This window comes from Pteronotus mesoamericanus, unplaced genomic scaffold (assembly GCF_021234165.1).
Source record: "Pteronotus mesoamericanus isolate MK-2021 breed Mesoamerican mustached bat unplaced genomic scaffold, CSHL_Meso_final scaffold_174, whole genome shotgun sequence".
In the NCBI taxonomy this organism is placed as follows: domain Eukaryota; kingdom Metazoa; phylum Chordata; class Mammalia; order Chiroptera; family Mormoopidae; genus Pteronotus; species Pteronotus mesoamericanus.
In genome coordinates, this window is record NW_026555309.1 from 7,764,083 (window position 1) to 7,780,350 (window position 16,268).

The 16,268-nt window shown below is 41.0% G+C and overlaps 1 protein-coding gene across 9 annotated transcripts in view; it reads left to right on the forward strand.

Annotated features, from left to right (window-relative positions):
* Positions 1–4,832: 4,832 nt before the first annotated feature.
* TRIM55 (tripartite motif containing 55) overlaps positions 4,833–16,268 on the forward strand; it is a 41,430-nt gene continuing 29,994 nt past the window's right edge. For 3 of the 9 annotated variants that reach the window (XM_054590214.1, XM_054590212.1, XM_054590207.1), the window contains exons 1-4: positions 4,833–5,186; positions 5,717–5,889; positions 11,116–11,281; positions 13,259–13,354. In XM_054590214.1, the coding sequence (XP_054446189.1) occupies positions 5,019–5,186; positions 5,717–5,889; positions 11,116–11,281; positions 13,259–13,354 (603 nt within the window). In that variant the 5' untranslated portion in view covers positions 4,833–5,018. The remainder of the gene's footprint in view (positions 5,187–5,716; positions 5,890–11,115; positions 11,282–13,258; positions 13,355–16,268) is intronic. The other 6 variants (XM_054590217.1, XM_054590216.1, XM_054590208.1 and 3 more) reach the window with 3 other exon arrangements.

Consider the following 16,268-nt stretch of genomic DNA (forward strand, 5'->3'; position numbering starts at 1 on the left):
AAAATACTGATTACATGTTGAAATGATAATAGTTTATATGTTTGGGGGTTAAGTATTATATATTAATGAAATTAATTCCATTTTTTCCTAATTTTCAATGTAGCTACTAGAATTTAAAATTTTATATATGGATCATATATGTCACTCACATCTTATTCCTGTTGGACAGTTAGGTCAGAGAGATAGGTAAGGGCCAAATCAGACCTTAGGGATCCACAGTGAAGATTAATATCTTTATCCTAGGGACAATATGACTATTAATGGGATTTAAATAGGGAGAGACACATGAGAAACAGATTGCAGGAGGCAAGAGTGAACTCAAAGTAATCAATTAGGAGGCTGGGGTGAAGGGGAGGTAGGAGAGAATTGTATATGCTGAGGATGGAGTTGAGGACCTGGAGCCAAGCTAAGGAGTTCAGACAGGGACACTGGGAAGGCCTTAGCTAAAATATTTGCTACTTGTTGGTACTGTCGCTGTTTATTTCTGGCTAAGGAATGTTCAGAGAAAAGTACAATATGTTAATTTTCAAACATTTCCTCAGTGATAATTACAATGAAGTAAAATTTATAAACAACAGATTTGGAAAAGGAGTAATTATCAAGATAAAAAAGCTTTTAGTCAGAAGTTTGCAAACTAATGAAAGAAATGTCAAAGTGTTGGCTTCTGTTAAGTACTTTTCAAGGTAGTTCATTTCTCTTTAATTTTAGATTTTGTAATTTTTTTCCATTAAGAATTAAAAAATCGTATTTCTACATGGCCTATTTCCAGATAGACTGCTAAGTTGAAAAGACTGACAATATTGACCAAAGGAAAATGTTAAGTGTTTTCTAGATGTCATGAGTCAAGTCCTTGCTGTAAGGAGATTCTTCTTGTTTTCTCTTCCACCAGGGCTGTACTCTCTCTACCTCAGTTCTATGCTCCAAACTGTATCTATTTTTTACTTCCCTTTATCTCTATCTGACCTTAAGTCCTCTGTTTGATGAATTACCCAGGTTCTTAGGGACCCACCTTATTTCCTCTGATTTATTTTGGGGATTGGGAAACTGTTGGAGGAGGTAAGGGAAGGGGTAGTTTTGCTTCAGTCTTTCGATATTTAAACATACTCCCGCCCCAATCTGGTGGAACTCAGGCACGAGGGGCAATCAGGACTTCCTACTAATTGGCCCAAATTGGTTTCAACCCCCTGTCCTAGTGTGGGTTAAGAAAAGGGGAGGAAGTTGTGCACCACTCCTGTGGAGTCCAGGATACTTTCAGGAGACTAGGCTGGTTCTCATGGCTCTGTGGAGACCCAAAGTCCACTTCAAATCCCAGTCACTTGAAGCTGACTTCAATTCTAGTTCAGTTCTAGAGTTCTACCTGTCTCTCAGACTGTATGAATGATTTGGGGGTGGGCTAAAATTTTCTGGTTCCTCTTTAGAACAGGGTGCTTCTCCCATGTCTCATTCTTAACTCCTCTGTCCACCCTGTAGATTGCTGGTCTCTGAGAGGGGGAAGGATGGAGGAATGGAGAAAAGCAGCTGAAGAGGAGAAGGAAATTATTACCCATCAATTTCACTCATATACCTATGGTATTCTTGCTGGTTTCCTGTGTTAGCCTCAAAGGGTACTTCTAGGAAAAAAAATATAAAAGGCAGAGAGAGCAAGAAGGAGCACAGGGGAAAAGAAGAGAGGATGGGATCAACTCTATATCAAATAATCAAATTGGGGATTCTCAATGTCAAAATTAATACTATTTCAGAGGGTTTTTCTCCCCTACAAATTCTACAAAATTAGGTTATGAACTACACTCACTTATAGATAAAAGGAGTGAAACCCATCTAGGTGAGTTCAGTTCCCTGAGGCCACAAAGCGAGGCGGACATCAATGCAGAACAGGCCTGTCTCCTGACTCACTGTGTAACCTCTCACCACAACATGGCTCATTGCTCACACTCAGCATCTGAGTCATCTCTGTGAATTCTTCCTTCATAGCTGACCCAGAGTCCATTTCCTCTTTTCCTTCCCCGCTGCCATTGCCTGGCGCCCGGGCTTTGCGACCTCTCACTTAGGCTATTGGCAACAACCTCCCCTCTGGTCCGTAGCCGGGTCACTGTCACTCTTATCTTCCCAACCACCAATGTGAGATTAATCCAGCCAATGCACATTTCTCATGGAAACATCCCTCTAAGAAGCTTTTAACAACTTCCTGCTGCCTAATTTATTAAGTGTTAAAAACTCTAGCCTGGTGTGCATGGTCTGCCAATGAGCCAGAACTATGCTCTGCACTCCAGCCCAAAGCACCCTACACTCTGAGCACTCCCAGAACTCTTGTAACTCACTGTCTTTGCTTCTGTGCCTTCTCCTAGGAAGTCCCACTTGTGACCCTCACTGGATCAATTCATATGCTACCGCACCCATGAAGCCCTCCTAATTCCTCCAGCTCTGAAATCCTGTGCGCCTACATAACACGTTTTCTTGTACCGTGATTCTGTATATGCATGCCCCATCTCTAATGTTAGACTGAGCTCCTTGAGGACAATGACCTGTGTCTATTTTGTCTTTCAATCTCCAGGGCCAGGCACAGTGGAAAGACATGATAAACAATGTGTTTTGAAAGAATAAACTCCTTTTAGAAGGATAGACTCTGCTACAATGTATATCATTAATTTAAGTGATTTTCTTTAGGTTGCAAAGTCTTTTATAGTAGAAACTTTCTTTCATATTGTGCTCAGAGCTTCATAGTCCATGCAATGATAAACACAATTAACTGCCCAGGCTAACTGAGCTGAATTAATGCAGTAAAAAGATTTCACCAATTCCCTTCTTCACTATAGTTGCTCAATAGCTATTGAAAGGAATAATAAAATTCTCCAAAGATCACTGCAATGTTTATGAATATATATAACTTATTATTAGTTAATGGAGCTTTTTAGATTCTCAATAAGCTTTCAGCGCACACAGCACTAAGATCACACATAACCAGTCACAACAACCTAGTCTCTACTGTAATTAAGTGTACACCAGGGATATGTAAACAAAATATCTTCATTATTTGAGATTTTTAAAATCAAGGAGAAATTAAACTGAAAATTCATCACATTAAAAAAGACATGTTTTTCTTTTTCATTTTTAATCTGACTTAAAATTAAATATATATTATTTATTATATATATATATATATATATATATATATATATATATATATATATATATATATATATATATGAAGGGGATTCCCCCCCCAAAAAACCCCCAGAATTATATTTTGGAGAGTGGGCCCCTCACAGTACACAGGCTTCCCTGGCGAGGTGACTATTCTAGAAATCCATTTGTATCAGTGTACCCGCCAGTGTTGTTGTGAGAGGCTGTATTCAGCCTCAGTGAATTGTTTTTAAAGACTCTTTCAATGCATTTGCCCATTTCATGATGGGTGGTTTACAAGTGCACCTGCCCACGCTTTTTTACCAAAAACTGCAAGGCCTCTATGCCCCACCCTCTCTATTTACCAGATCTTGCCCTGAATGACTTTTTTTGTTTGCTTGTTTTCCTGGATGAAAAAAACCCCTCAAAGAGAAATGTTTTGCTGATGTGGAAGAGATGAAACAAAAAATGGCCAAAGCACTAAGAGGCAACAAAATCAACGAGTTCAAAAAGTGTTTTGGGCAGTGGGAAAAACATATTGATAGGTGTATTGCATCAAATGGAGAGTACTTTTTGAAGGTGACTGAAGTTGAAACAGGTACAAATAAATAAGTGCACATTTTTTAATAAATAAATTTTAGGTTGTATAGGTGCCCCCTTGTATTAATGAAACAGTTGTTTCACAAAATCCTGGCAAATATCGGAACTGATGTTTATGACTCCAGAGCAGACCAAGAATATCAGAAACCACCAGGGAAACTGTCATTTGAAAAATTGACTTGGAGGATCAAGCAAATGCAAAAGGGAGTAGGTATTTCAGACCAGATAAGGAACAGGTATAGAAGCAGGACTTCATTTTCACTTCAGTTGGCAATGGCACTGATGTCTGTCACCTGTCATATGTCAAAATGAAACAATGGTTCTGCTAACCCATGTGCCAGTTACTACCTCATTATTGATAGTTGTTGCACCTTTTAAAGATTGACCAATTTTCTTTGTATTTGGTTGTGTGTGTAGGGGTGGGAGTGGGCGTACAAGATGAAAGAAGGTCAAAGAAGAGGGAAAGCAGTGTAAAACAGAAAAGAGCATACTAGAGTTTTATCACATAGCCTTGTAAAAATAATTGAATCATCCATTGGCATTGGATTTTTTTTTTTTACTTGGTAAACACTTTTATAGTGAAAAGGTTTGAAAACAGTTTTTAAGTTAGAATGTTTCCCATACCACAGCCCTTCCAAAGATGAAATATTTAACATTGAGCAAGCTTTTTTAGATGATTGCCCTTGTGAAGCCAGGATAATGATTTTTAAGACATGTCTTGTTTATTTTCACCTAAGATGATATGATGGTGCTGCTTTGGGTAACTCACTTTCTAAACTCTCGAGACAGAAATGGTATTCATTATACAGTTAGACTGTTGGTTGGGATGCATTCTTCCCAGTCCTGGAAAAACCTGTCACCATGTCCTTACTGAAGACTCACAGAGGGCAGAAGGCTCAGTGACTCCACAGCATGCCCCTTCGCATTTGTTGTTGACAACTGCCTGCTTCGACCTCCTTCTCCTCACAACCCTGTCTAAATGGGGTTTATAATCCTTCTTGCCACTCACTCTTTTCACTCCCTGGCGCAGGAATGTTGGATCCTGTTCTCTGTCACCTGTCAGAATCTGTCCTCCTGTCACTGGCTTATATGGACAAGTCAGCCTTCCGTCACATGACCCCAGCTGCTAAAAACAGCTCCGGCTCCCACTCGGAACCTGGGCCTGAAACAATGTCCTCCACCAAAAGAAACATGAAGGACACTTGATCACACAAGCCTTGGAATTATTTCCAGGAAACACTTGTAGAGACCATTCGGAGCACCCTTTCCCTGGCAGTGCGCACGGGGACGGCCAGGAGATGAGCGCATCCTTGAATTATAAGTCTTTTTCCAAAGAGCAGCAGACTATGGACAACTTGGAGAAGCAACTCATCTGTCCCATATGCTTAGAGATGTTCACGAAGCCCGTGGTTATTCTCCCCTGTCAGCATAACCTGTGTAGGAAATGTGCCAGTGATATATTCCAGGTAGGTTTGTTTGGAATGTAGGGGTGGAAAAGATTCCACTGAATCAAGTGCTTAGCTTTGGGGTGAATTCCTTTAGAAAATTTTAAAAAGCTGCATTAATTTTGAAGAAAAACAAAAAAGTTTTAATGATTTGCTTTGTGCTTTGCTGTCAGCCTCCTCTTATTCCCCAATCTAATTTTATTTCAATACTAAGAATCACATTTGTTTTTTAAAAAATGGAATCTGTTTCAAAATTGTAAATGAATTACTATCCAAGATATTAATGTTTCCGTTTCTGGCTGGAAATTTGGGTTATGAAAACATTGGATGGAAAAGTCATCTCATGCTGAAAACGGTACGTTGCAGTTGTCTGTAGGTGAGTGCTGGCTCTGTGTTTTAGGGTCACTTGCCGATAAGGCCCTAAGGGATTATCTTACGGCAACCTTAAAGTAGAAGTTGATGTTGTTTGCAGTAACAGAGAGTGAAGAGTAGTCTCAGAAAGGCTACCTGTGGCATTACTCAATTCCTCTTTTCTTGCTTGGCAAGAACAGGCCTCTAATCCGTACTTGCCCACGAGAGGCGGCACCACCGTGGCATCAGGGGGCCGATTCCGCTGCCCGTCCTGTAGGCATGAAGTGGTTTTGGACAGACATGGGATATATGGACTTCAGAGGAACCTGCTGGTGGAAAACATCATTGACATCTACAAGCAGGAGTCCACCAGGTATGGCTGTTCCATGTATGAACCCTATTTGAAGTTTTATTTATTTGTTTGGTTGTTTTAGTGGGTCAATACACTGAAGCTTGTTTAGCAATCACAGGCTAATTGTTTTGTTGCAAAATGTTTTCCCAGGTCAGTCTTTTCCAATGACAGTGAAAGTTGCTTAGGGGAGAAAAGAAGGGAGCTGGTGACCATGCTAATGTATCAATTTAAGAATGAAGTACCTCAATACTAATCCAGCCCAAAGGGTGATATTGAAAGAGGCATAAGGCTGTCCCACGACACACCTTGTATTATATGCAGTGTAGACATTTCTGTACTTCACAGGTCCTTTGTAGCTCCAGGAAATTATAGTATAGTATAAAACTATAGTATAAAATTTTATAGAAAATCACAGAAATGGCATCTTCCAAAATAGTTCATTCCTAGTTCAAACAGTATCACCTTAAAAGTATCTAGACAAAAATAAAAACATAATTCTCTAACATGTTATGGTATTGACTCTGAAAGTTAAGCAAGGCATAGTCTTGGCATTTAGCAATTTAAAGTTTAGAGACATGAGGAGAAAAATATCGAGTTCAGGTTATGTTTTCCTATCTCTAGATTGTATTAACTGCTCTATTAGCATTTACCTGTTGATTAATTGATATGCCGTATATACTCCAATCATTTTTTAAACAGGGGGGCTTCTTCCTCATCAAGTCACATTGGCTATAGAGTTCCTTTCCTAGAGACAACACTGTGAGAGTTCATTCCTAGAAGTCACGGTGTGCAGAGGCCTTTTTCAATTGCATACAGGTCAGGCAGGTCCACAAAGCTTGACAGCAATATTGAGAACATCTAGAAATGACCTCATTGTGATTCTTACTAGAAGACATGTATTTATGGAACATCTGCAGGGCTCTGAGAGCCTTGCACTCTTGGAAGGAAAGCTGTTTTATAAATCTAACATATAATTATTATAATCACTATGGCTATTAGTTTCTGCTTATGATTCAAAACTAAATTAGGTAGTGCCAGGATATAGATGGAACTGGGGAAGAAAAATGATTGCTGATGATATATTGCAGAGATACAGAGTTGGCTATTTCCCTTGAGCCCAAAATCTCTTGAGAAGAAGGAAAGTACAATTGTTGCTGTTGCTTGGATTTCATTGTACTTCATTACTTTAAAATGCAAATACATGCATTGTCTCTTTAAAAAATTAACCAGTTATTAAGGGAGTATATACAACAACTGATTTAGTGCCTAGTACAGTGCCTTGGACAAAATAGTTGCTCCATAAGTGCCAGCTGATTAAGCAACACCACAAACCTTCCTACTTGTTCTAGTTATTGCAATAATTTTCTGTTTTGCTATTTGCCACAGTGAGAGCTTGAAACATGTGAAATAATAATAACTGTTATGAAATCCAGAGAAAAGGAGACACTACAACTTGTAGCATTAGTAAAACTATAAGACACATTGGTTAACTATAAAGTTTGTGTGGTGCATGTGCCCAAAATAATGCCCAGGTGAACAAATTTTATAAAAGCAATGAACCAAATGTCCAACAATGAAACTCATAGCTGAGTGCAATAGGGGTATTTTGGGGGTTATCAAGCTCTTCTTATGCTATTGTTTCTTAACTTGAGACTTGCCTTTGGGACATTTTCACCTGGTAGCAAAACCACTGGTTGCAAAAAGGCCTCAGGCAAATGTTTGGGCATAAATTCAGTTGTTCCCTAGAGGCTGGGGGCCTTGTGAGCCCAGAACCTGGGCTTCAGGGCATATTAGGGGATCCTGGGATAACTGGTGTTATACAGAATGAGACGGACCCAACTCTGACCCACAGTCAACGGGCTTATGGGCAGAAAGGGGAGGAGCTGGTGAACTTTGACCTTCTACTGAAACACTAGAGATTGTAGGTCTGGAAAAACTGGCTTTCTTATCTAGAATTCTGCATGGTGCTGAACTAGCCACAGTAGGGGCGGGGAATGACAAGAGAAGGAACTGATTTCACGAATATTAATAATGAATGTAATAATTAACTTTAAAATATAGTAAGTAAAATTAGTATGTGCTGAGTATGTGTCAACCACTGTTCTGGGTGCTTTACACATAAATTATATGTAATTCTTGAATTCTCAGAACAATCTTGTGAGGTTTGACTATTATTGTTATTATTACCTTATTAAAAATTTTTAATATATATAATTTTAAACTTTCAAATATTACTACAAGGCCTCTTATTTTAGTGGGATTTCAAGAGGAAACGCAAATAAATAAATGCACGTGTTTATTTAAATTCTGTTATATTTTTATTAGAAGACTGTTAGCCCAATTTTTAGATATTAGTAAAAGCTGAGCCTGAAAGAAGTTAAGTAATTCACCTAAGGCCACAGAGTCCCCTTACGTTGAAGCTGAGCTGGAAGTTAGCTTTAACATCAGTTTGACTCTTAAAGGTACTGCTTGAAATGCCTCTTTAAGACCAGGTGCCCATCCTTCAGGAAACTCTAAGATGGTCCCAGCAACCTCAGAGACCAGAGAGTGCAGCCAACAGACTCCTTGAGCCTGGCCTGCACAAATGCCTGGGGCCCCTGCCAGCACTTGGCACTGAGCCCTGAACCACAGTGTGAGCTGAGCCACCTCATGTCATGAAAGGGCATTTACATCTTTATTCTACATGCCATGTTTGTCCCAAGTCTATTACATCTTTTAAGTTGTCTAAAGGTTGTCATTATATGCTCATTTGTAAGAGGGAAATGCCTCTGGGCCTGTGTTGCCCCCTAAACAAGAAAAACCTACTAAGGAACATGGGAAGTAGTTGTCAGTCTATATTGTTTTTTGAAAAATAAATAATCACAATAAAAAACTAAACATAGAGCCTATGGCTATTTTCACTTCTTCAGTGTTGGCATATACTGAACACACCCAAGTTCTACCACAGCATCTGTGGTTAGAGCTACTGACTTCAGACCAGTGTAGTGCATGCAGGCTGCCTCAGGAATGCCGAGGATAGATGAGCCGCAGCAGCATCACCCATGCCATTTTCCAGTAAATGTGCTCCAGACACTTTCTCCGCATTTACTATGAGGTGGAAACACAGGAGAGGAAAAGTTTTAGAGGTGGAGAAGCCTTTGACCAACCAAAGACCAAATCATCACTCCCAGTCTCTACACAATCCCCAGAAGGCTTTGTCATTTATCAATAATGTCTTTAGGCTATAGTCTGGTCTTTTTACCACTCATGAGTACTAAATGACCCCAGGCTTTCTTCGTATTTCACGGGCCTTTTCCAAACGAGTGGTTTAATGTTAGATTACTGGGAGTACTAATCTGACAAATTCTCTTTTGATTCTCATTCATTCATTCAATAACTATTTACTGAGCACCCACTCTATGCAAGACATTGTTCTGGGCACTGAGGATCGAGCATAGCAGAAGACAGACCATGGTCTCTGCTCTCAGAGGGCTCATATTCTAGTGGAGGAAACAGGCAGACCTGGGAGGACAGATACATTTTCTTGGTTGTGGAGTTTATTTTCCTCTGTTAGCTTCCAGGCATATGACAGAAATCAGGCCAGGAGGTCACCAACTTCATGGGAACACATTGCTGTGACACCAAGCAAAAATTCCTTTTATAAAAGTCAGATTCTGAAATCTTGAAGCTGGCAGTCCATGCAATTTCCTTACCAGACCCAGGATTTCTCTCAGTCTCAAGCATTTGATTTCAACCTAGTGACTTACAGATGTAAATCAGCATATTCCCTGTCTCTGAGTTCTGGGTCTCCACCTACATTATATCACACATCAACATTAGTGGTTTTCGAACATTTTGATTCATGTCTCACAGTAGGAAGTACATTTTACATTGTGATCTAATGACCATTACATACATGGATGGATACAGATAATAAATATAATGAAATACATACTTTGTTTCAGGTTTACATCATACCTGATATATTACCATCATATATTATCATACCATCATATATTATACTCATATGTACATACGTATATGTGTGCAACTGAAACAAAAGTTTCACATATCACACTTGATCCTTCCTACATGTAGTTCACGGTATTGGCTATTCTATTTCATTTTAACAATGCTGGTCACAGCCCCCTAAATTGACTTCATGGCCCATAAAAATTTGCAGTTTTTAAAAAGTAGATTTTGATAACAACTAAAAAAACTATTCAGTTCCAAATCTGAGATACTTCTAAATAACCATATATTTGGGAGTATAAGGCAAGGTTTGGGTTTGTATTTAACTTTTTCAAATACCTCTGAAAACTATCAAAAGCCTCAGTCTTTAGACAAGATATCTAAAAATTCCAGATTTTTGAATGAATAGGCTACATCCACACCTCCCACGACGCTCTCCAGAGGGACTCTAAAGCACCACAACTTGGTGTAAATGTGACCTTGATCATGACACCTAAGCCGTGCTGATGGTTAGGGGCATATTCAGGGTGCTCTCATGTGCTGTGAACTTGGGCTGCTACAGCTGATTCCACTGCTAACAGGTTCTTCTTTAGTAGCAATGACTTGTCACCGTTCCCTCATGGTTTTGATCCTTTACTGCTTGCTTAGCATCTCACTAGCACACACAAGCCCCATATTCCATTATTATCAGCTGCAGCTGGAGAGTTTTGGTTAGTGCTGACCAGCTGGGAAAACTAAAATTTGGGGATTATCTGTGAGATTTGCAGTTCCAAGGTCCACCACGTCCCAGAACAGAATTCTGCATTTTTCTTATTGCCTATTCAGTGTAATTGCTCACTTTCACTGAGCACATATACCCACTCTTAACCACTGTCAGGTCCTCAGGAAGTTATTTACATTGAATTTTTCTGGGTGAATGGCAGGAGTTCTCTTGAGAAACTGGTGGGATGGGGAGACAGTACTAGAGCATACTCCGAACTTTCAGGAACTGCACTAGCTGGTTTTTGAACCTTCAATACCTTGAAATCTGCCTTACTTGGAATATTCGCACTACTGAGGTTGGCAAATGCTACAGATCAGCGTCTCCAATCCCCCATCCCCACCCCAGGCTGGTTGTTAGAGGCTTGTCAGAACATTACTGCCACATTTTCAGGGAAACTGAATATGGTCGGCTCTGGGAGCCTCTGGAATGCAGTTGCTGCTGACCCAGGGGATAGCTGGGGTTTGCAATGCTGATCACCCATCTGGGCTCTGCTTCAATGGGAGCTGAGGCTTTTTTCTGCTGCCTCCTTCCAGACCAGAAAAGAAGTCCGATCAGCCCAGGTGCGAGGAGCATGAAGAGGAGCGCATCAATATTTACTGTCTAAACTGCGAGGTGCCCACCTGCTCTCTGTGCAAGATCTTTGGGGCACACAAGGACTGCCAAGTGGCACCCCTCACGCATGTGTTCCAGAGGCAGAAGGTAACAGGGCCCCTCCCCTCCCTCCTCCACAGCCCCTTTCAAGTGCCCTTGTGATTGGCTCCCTGCTACCAAAGGGGGACATCCAAGCCGCGTGGGGACACAGGGCCTTGAGACAGGAAGGGCAGAGGATCAAACTGGATGGGATGCTACGCATGTGTGGCCACATGGTTGATTCTCTGAAGGGTGGTCTGGAAGGCCAGAGAGGGAAGGGATGAGGAAGGTCAAGAAGGAGATTGAAGGGGAAGTGTCGCTGTTTTGGAGCCCTTGGCAGGTTGCTGAAGATGAGCAGCACTGTGGGACTCTCAGCTCAAGCTGTTCACACATTATTTGAAGTTCAGACTACAGATAAGAAGAGGACAAGTTTTTACTCCAGTCACAGAGTACTTTTCTTCATTCACCAACAAAAGGTTCCTTTTACCCCATCCCCACCAATCCACCCACCTTGTCTTCCTCACTCTAGTTGGGAAGAGATACAATGAATGGCATTTTATTAAAGAACAATTTTAAAACAGTGCATTGTGCTGGCCCTCAAGGCTAGGTGAAAACCCCCTCCGAGCCTTTCGCCCTGGACCAGTTGATATAAGGTCTTCTCGTTGTGCCCCGACTCCAGGGCCTCCAGGCTCAGTCCCCTCATTCTGACCAGATGCAACATCTCCTTCAGTCTATCACTAACCTGCCAATATGGCTTCACCCATGGACAGGAAGAAACTTATCCATTTGATCCAAATAAACACAGAGTCCTGTGCTCAAATAGGTGCAGCCACTCTAGGCACCTAGGCTTTGAGCAGCTCCACATCTCTGATTCTTTCTGTTAGAATTATAGATTCCACATTGGTCACTGTTTCGCTGTGAGGATCAGAGCTGGCATCAAATTTAGAAGTCAAACTTTTGGGCAACACCAGTTCTCCCCGGTGAGCACTAACTGCTAAAGAAGCAGAATTCATTAAGACATCTATTGATATAACACTTAATTTTCAATCCACTTACAGTTTATTCCTTCTTTCCTTCCATCCATGCCCGCAACTCTTAGTGTGCTAGGACAGAATAGGACCAGTTTCACCTGCTTCCCTCAGAGCCCTGGAGACTCATGTGGGATGGGCAGAAGGACAGATGGCAGGACTTCTACCCCGCTCCTGTGTGGCCAAAGCAGCTTCACTCTCATCTATTTCTTCTATTTGAAGAAAGGGTTCTGCAGCCTTAAACTGTTTTACAACCACTGCTCTTGTCACTTAATGTGTGAGAAAATTCGATGACATGTTTTGCCCAATATCATAAAGAAGTTAAAGGCAGAGATGGACCAAGCCGGTCTCTCCATTCTGTGTCCCCTGGTGCTCCTTAGGCCAACCTTGGGAAGGGAGTAAGCACAAACAATGGAATCTCCTTGGGTCAAGAATCTGAGAGAAATGTCCCCTAGAAACAGCTGCAGGTTAGTAGTTTCAAGTTTGTAGTGACTTAATCTAGTATATGAGTGTGTGTACACCTAGCACATAGAAGGTGCATTAAGTATATGTTGAATAACTATAAGTGAATGAATGAATGAGTATTTACTATATATATTTTTCCCTAGTAAAACTGATCTTCAGCTACACTCAGCAAATACTTTATTTTGGGTCCATGATGTCACATATTGGACTCCATTCAATTTATAAACAATACTTAGAATTCTTCAGCTTAAGCATGCTGTTCTTCTATTGCCTATAATTTAGCTTCTTAAATGTTTTAGCAGGGTCACAGTCAGTTAAGAATTTGATGAAAAACATGAAACCTCTTCCCACACAAGTGCATTTCTATACTCATCCATACAGAAATTTATTTACAAGATTAGGATGTTCATAAACCTCTCAAGCCCCACTGTTACTCCTTAGGGTTTTACGGATCCCAGATTAAGAACCCATGAGGACGATACGGTGATTAATCCATAATCAGTGCTGACTAGAAAACCCCTAAGATCTTGCGCCCCTCTTTTCTCTTCATTAGTCTGAGCTCAGTGATGGCATTGCTGTCCTCGTGGGAAACAATGATCGAGTCCAGGGAGTGATCAGCCAGCTGGAGGACACCTGTAAAACTATTGAGGTAAGTCAAACTCCACAGGAGCATAAACCCAGCCTGAACTCCTGGGGGTGGGGCTTCCTCAATATCACACTAGAAATCCCCATTTCAACTTTTCAATCTCTCTTTATCGAATGACCTCCTTCCTGGTATGTCTCTAAAATATTCACCTTCTGGTACAGGAAGAGAGGCCACCACATGAGTCAACAAGGCATATTTCACCACATTTACTAGGGTTTTGTTACATGTGTTGCTCTTTCTTGGTCAACCCATTTTGAAAGACTGCCTACAAGAAAAATTAATTCCCAATAATGAAAATGAGCGTTGTCTGTTTTCATAGCACGATTCCTTGGTGGAAGCCCAAATGGTCTTAAGAAATGCTAGGTAGTGCTTTAGGAATTCACGTGCAGGTTTGAGCTGCACATCCGTGCTCTGACAGTACGGCTGCAAAGGGCCAGCAGGAGAAGGGAGCTCTGCCTGACCATGGTTACAGAACGGTTCAGTACCTGGAAGCTCATGGAGGCCCGAATTCTGGTTCATTCAACTCTCCTTGACCTCTTCCTGGCCCAGTACCTGGCACATAATAAATACTAATGAAAATTTGGTGAATAAATGGATGAATGGCTGACTATTTAGCTCCCACTTAGGTTTGGCATGTGAAAAACACGGGGAATCCACTTTTTCTCAAGGTCAGCTACAAACTGTATAATTGCTGAAGTCAAAATGCTGAAGCCTAAAATGCTTTAGCTCTGTAGCAGATATCTTTTTAAGACAAAGATTCACAGACTAGTTCAGCCATGCTGCAGGGGGGCAGGTGTCAGACATCTGGGTCTCTGGCTCGGTACCCTGAAGCCCTTTATTCCTCCCCACCGATCTCAGTTTTGGGGTAATTTGTTTTTTCAGTTGGACTTCAGGTGCAGAGAGTTGATGTTCTTTACTGCTCAGTTCATGGCTTATTGTCTTCATATCTGTGGGCAAGATCCCTCTTGTTATTTATTTATTTCCTTTTATCCCCATTTCCCACTCCTGTTCTCTTCTCTGTAAATAACCACTCTAACATGCTTGATGTTCTGTGCACTTGTATTCTTATAAAACGTGTACTATTTTATATGCATGTCTTTTAATTTTATAAATGGCATTGTATTGTATTTCTCTTTCTGCTTCTTATTTTTTTAAAAAAGCTAAGCATTATACTTTTAAGATCCAGTCACATGTACAATCTTTCAGTTTTATCATCTGTAAAAGTGATGTAATCATAGTACCTACTTTATAGTTACTGTGAGAAATTAAATAAGCATAAGCAAAATGCTTAGCACAGTACCTGGCAAAAGGTAAGTGCCCTAGTCTTATTATTTTATCATTAGAAAGGCACATTCTATCAAAAGCCAAAGGCTATTTCCTAGATGATGACTTCAAGACATTGGCCATAATCTCATTATAAACTTACACATAATTAAAGTCAGTCTCTTGTCTTCTCCACACTCATAGTCCTATTAAAATCCATGATAAATCTGGGATCCATTTATAGAAGCAAAGTTTTCTCTTGTGAAAAGCTCAGGGTTTGTGAAAAACTCAGGGACTGTGAAGTGAACAATATAAACTTTTTTCTTTTTACTTATTTACAGTAAAGGCCAAATACAAATCAATCATTAAGTCATGAATCAGCACTCCAGTGTGGTCCCACAATGAGTCTTGAGTGTATAAATAGGGGTGTGTTGCTAAGTAGGCCGGTGACGTGATCTATACTCATCTCCGGTTGGGCCTTGGTCAGAGACCTCTGTTGTGGGAACAGGCTTTCTGTCGGGGACTTTTAGGCTGGGGAACAAGTACAGGAGAAAAGTCCCGTGAGCCACAGTTGGCCCTGAGCAAATGCAAACAGCTTGGCTCCATTTAGCCAGGGTCAGAGGACAAGGAGAGGGCAAGGCGAGATTTGACAACCTGCTTTGTTCCTGGAGGCTCAAGGGTACAATAGGAAGCAGCTGTTTTTTCTTCCACTGAGAACAAGACCAGAAGGAACAGGTTTGAAGTTAAGTCAACAGAAGGAATTTAGTGCAGATGTCAGGAGGAATTCCTTGGCAGTGGCCATCAGGATTATTACCTCTCTAGTTACTGATAAAAACATTCATCAAACATAGCACACTTTTATAAGTACTTTCTCAGGGTGCTAGAGGAGGGTGTGTGATTGTTGCCAGCAAGGCTTCAAGACAAGACTGTAAATTGGCAGGAGTCTTGAAAGGGTCCATCCCTTTTACCTGTTTGTTTCACTTCTTGGGTTTTACCTTAAGGAAATAAATTGGAAAAAAAAAAAAACACCAGCATATAAAACAGGATGGAATGCATGTATTCCTAAATAACTCTATGTACATTCATGGGGCAGCAGGGGCGGCGGCGGGAGGAAACTCCAGAAATCAAAGGTTAAGGGCAGTGAGTAGTGGGAGCACAGGTGATTTTCAATGCCTTCTTTATATATTCCTGCATTCCACATTTTTCTAAAGTGAACCTGACATTTTCAATGCCCAATAAAATAAATAAGGAATGAATGAATGAATATGGCTCAGGTAAGCACAGTTCTTTCAGAACAGTTTAGTTGGCTCATCTGGAAATGCAGGGGTAGGCTCAGACCCCACGGAGGTCTCTGATTCTATGATTCCACCTTGATGCCAATATCCCCCATTTGAAGAGGCCCTGAGGACAGAGACAGTGCCACAAAATGGCCACACTGTGCGCACCTGTAATCACTAAGGTACTCTCCTGGAGAGGTAGGGCCTTATCAGTGGACAAAGCACCAGAGGCTCACTTCTGCCAGTCAGGAAGGCAGCTAGTGAAACACACTGGGTCCTTGGCTCAGAGTGAAACGGACCTGCCTTGCCAAGAAGGTGAATTCTGTACCCGGGGTCAGGACCACAGAGCTCCTGTGTCCCCTGTTCTGCCTGGGGTG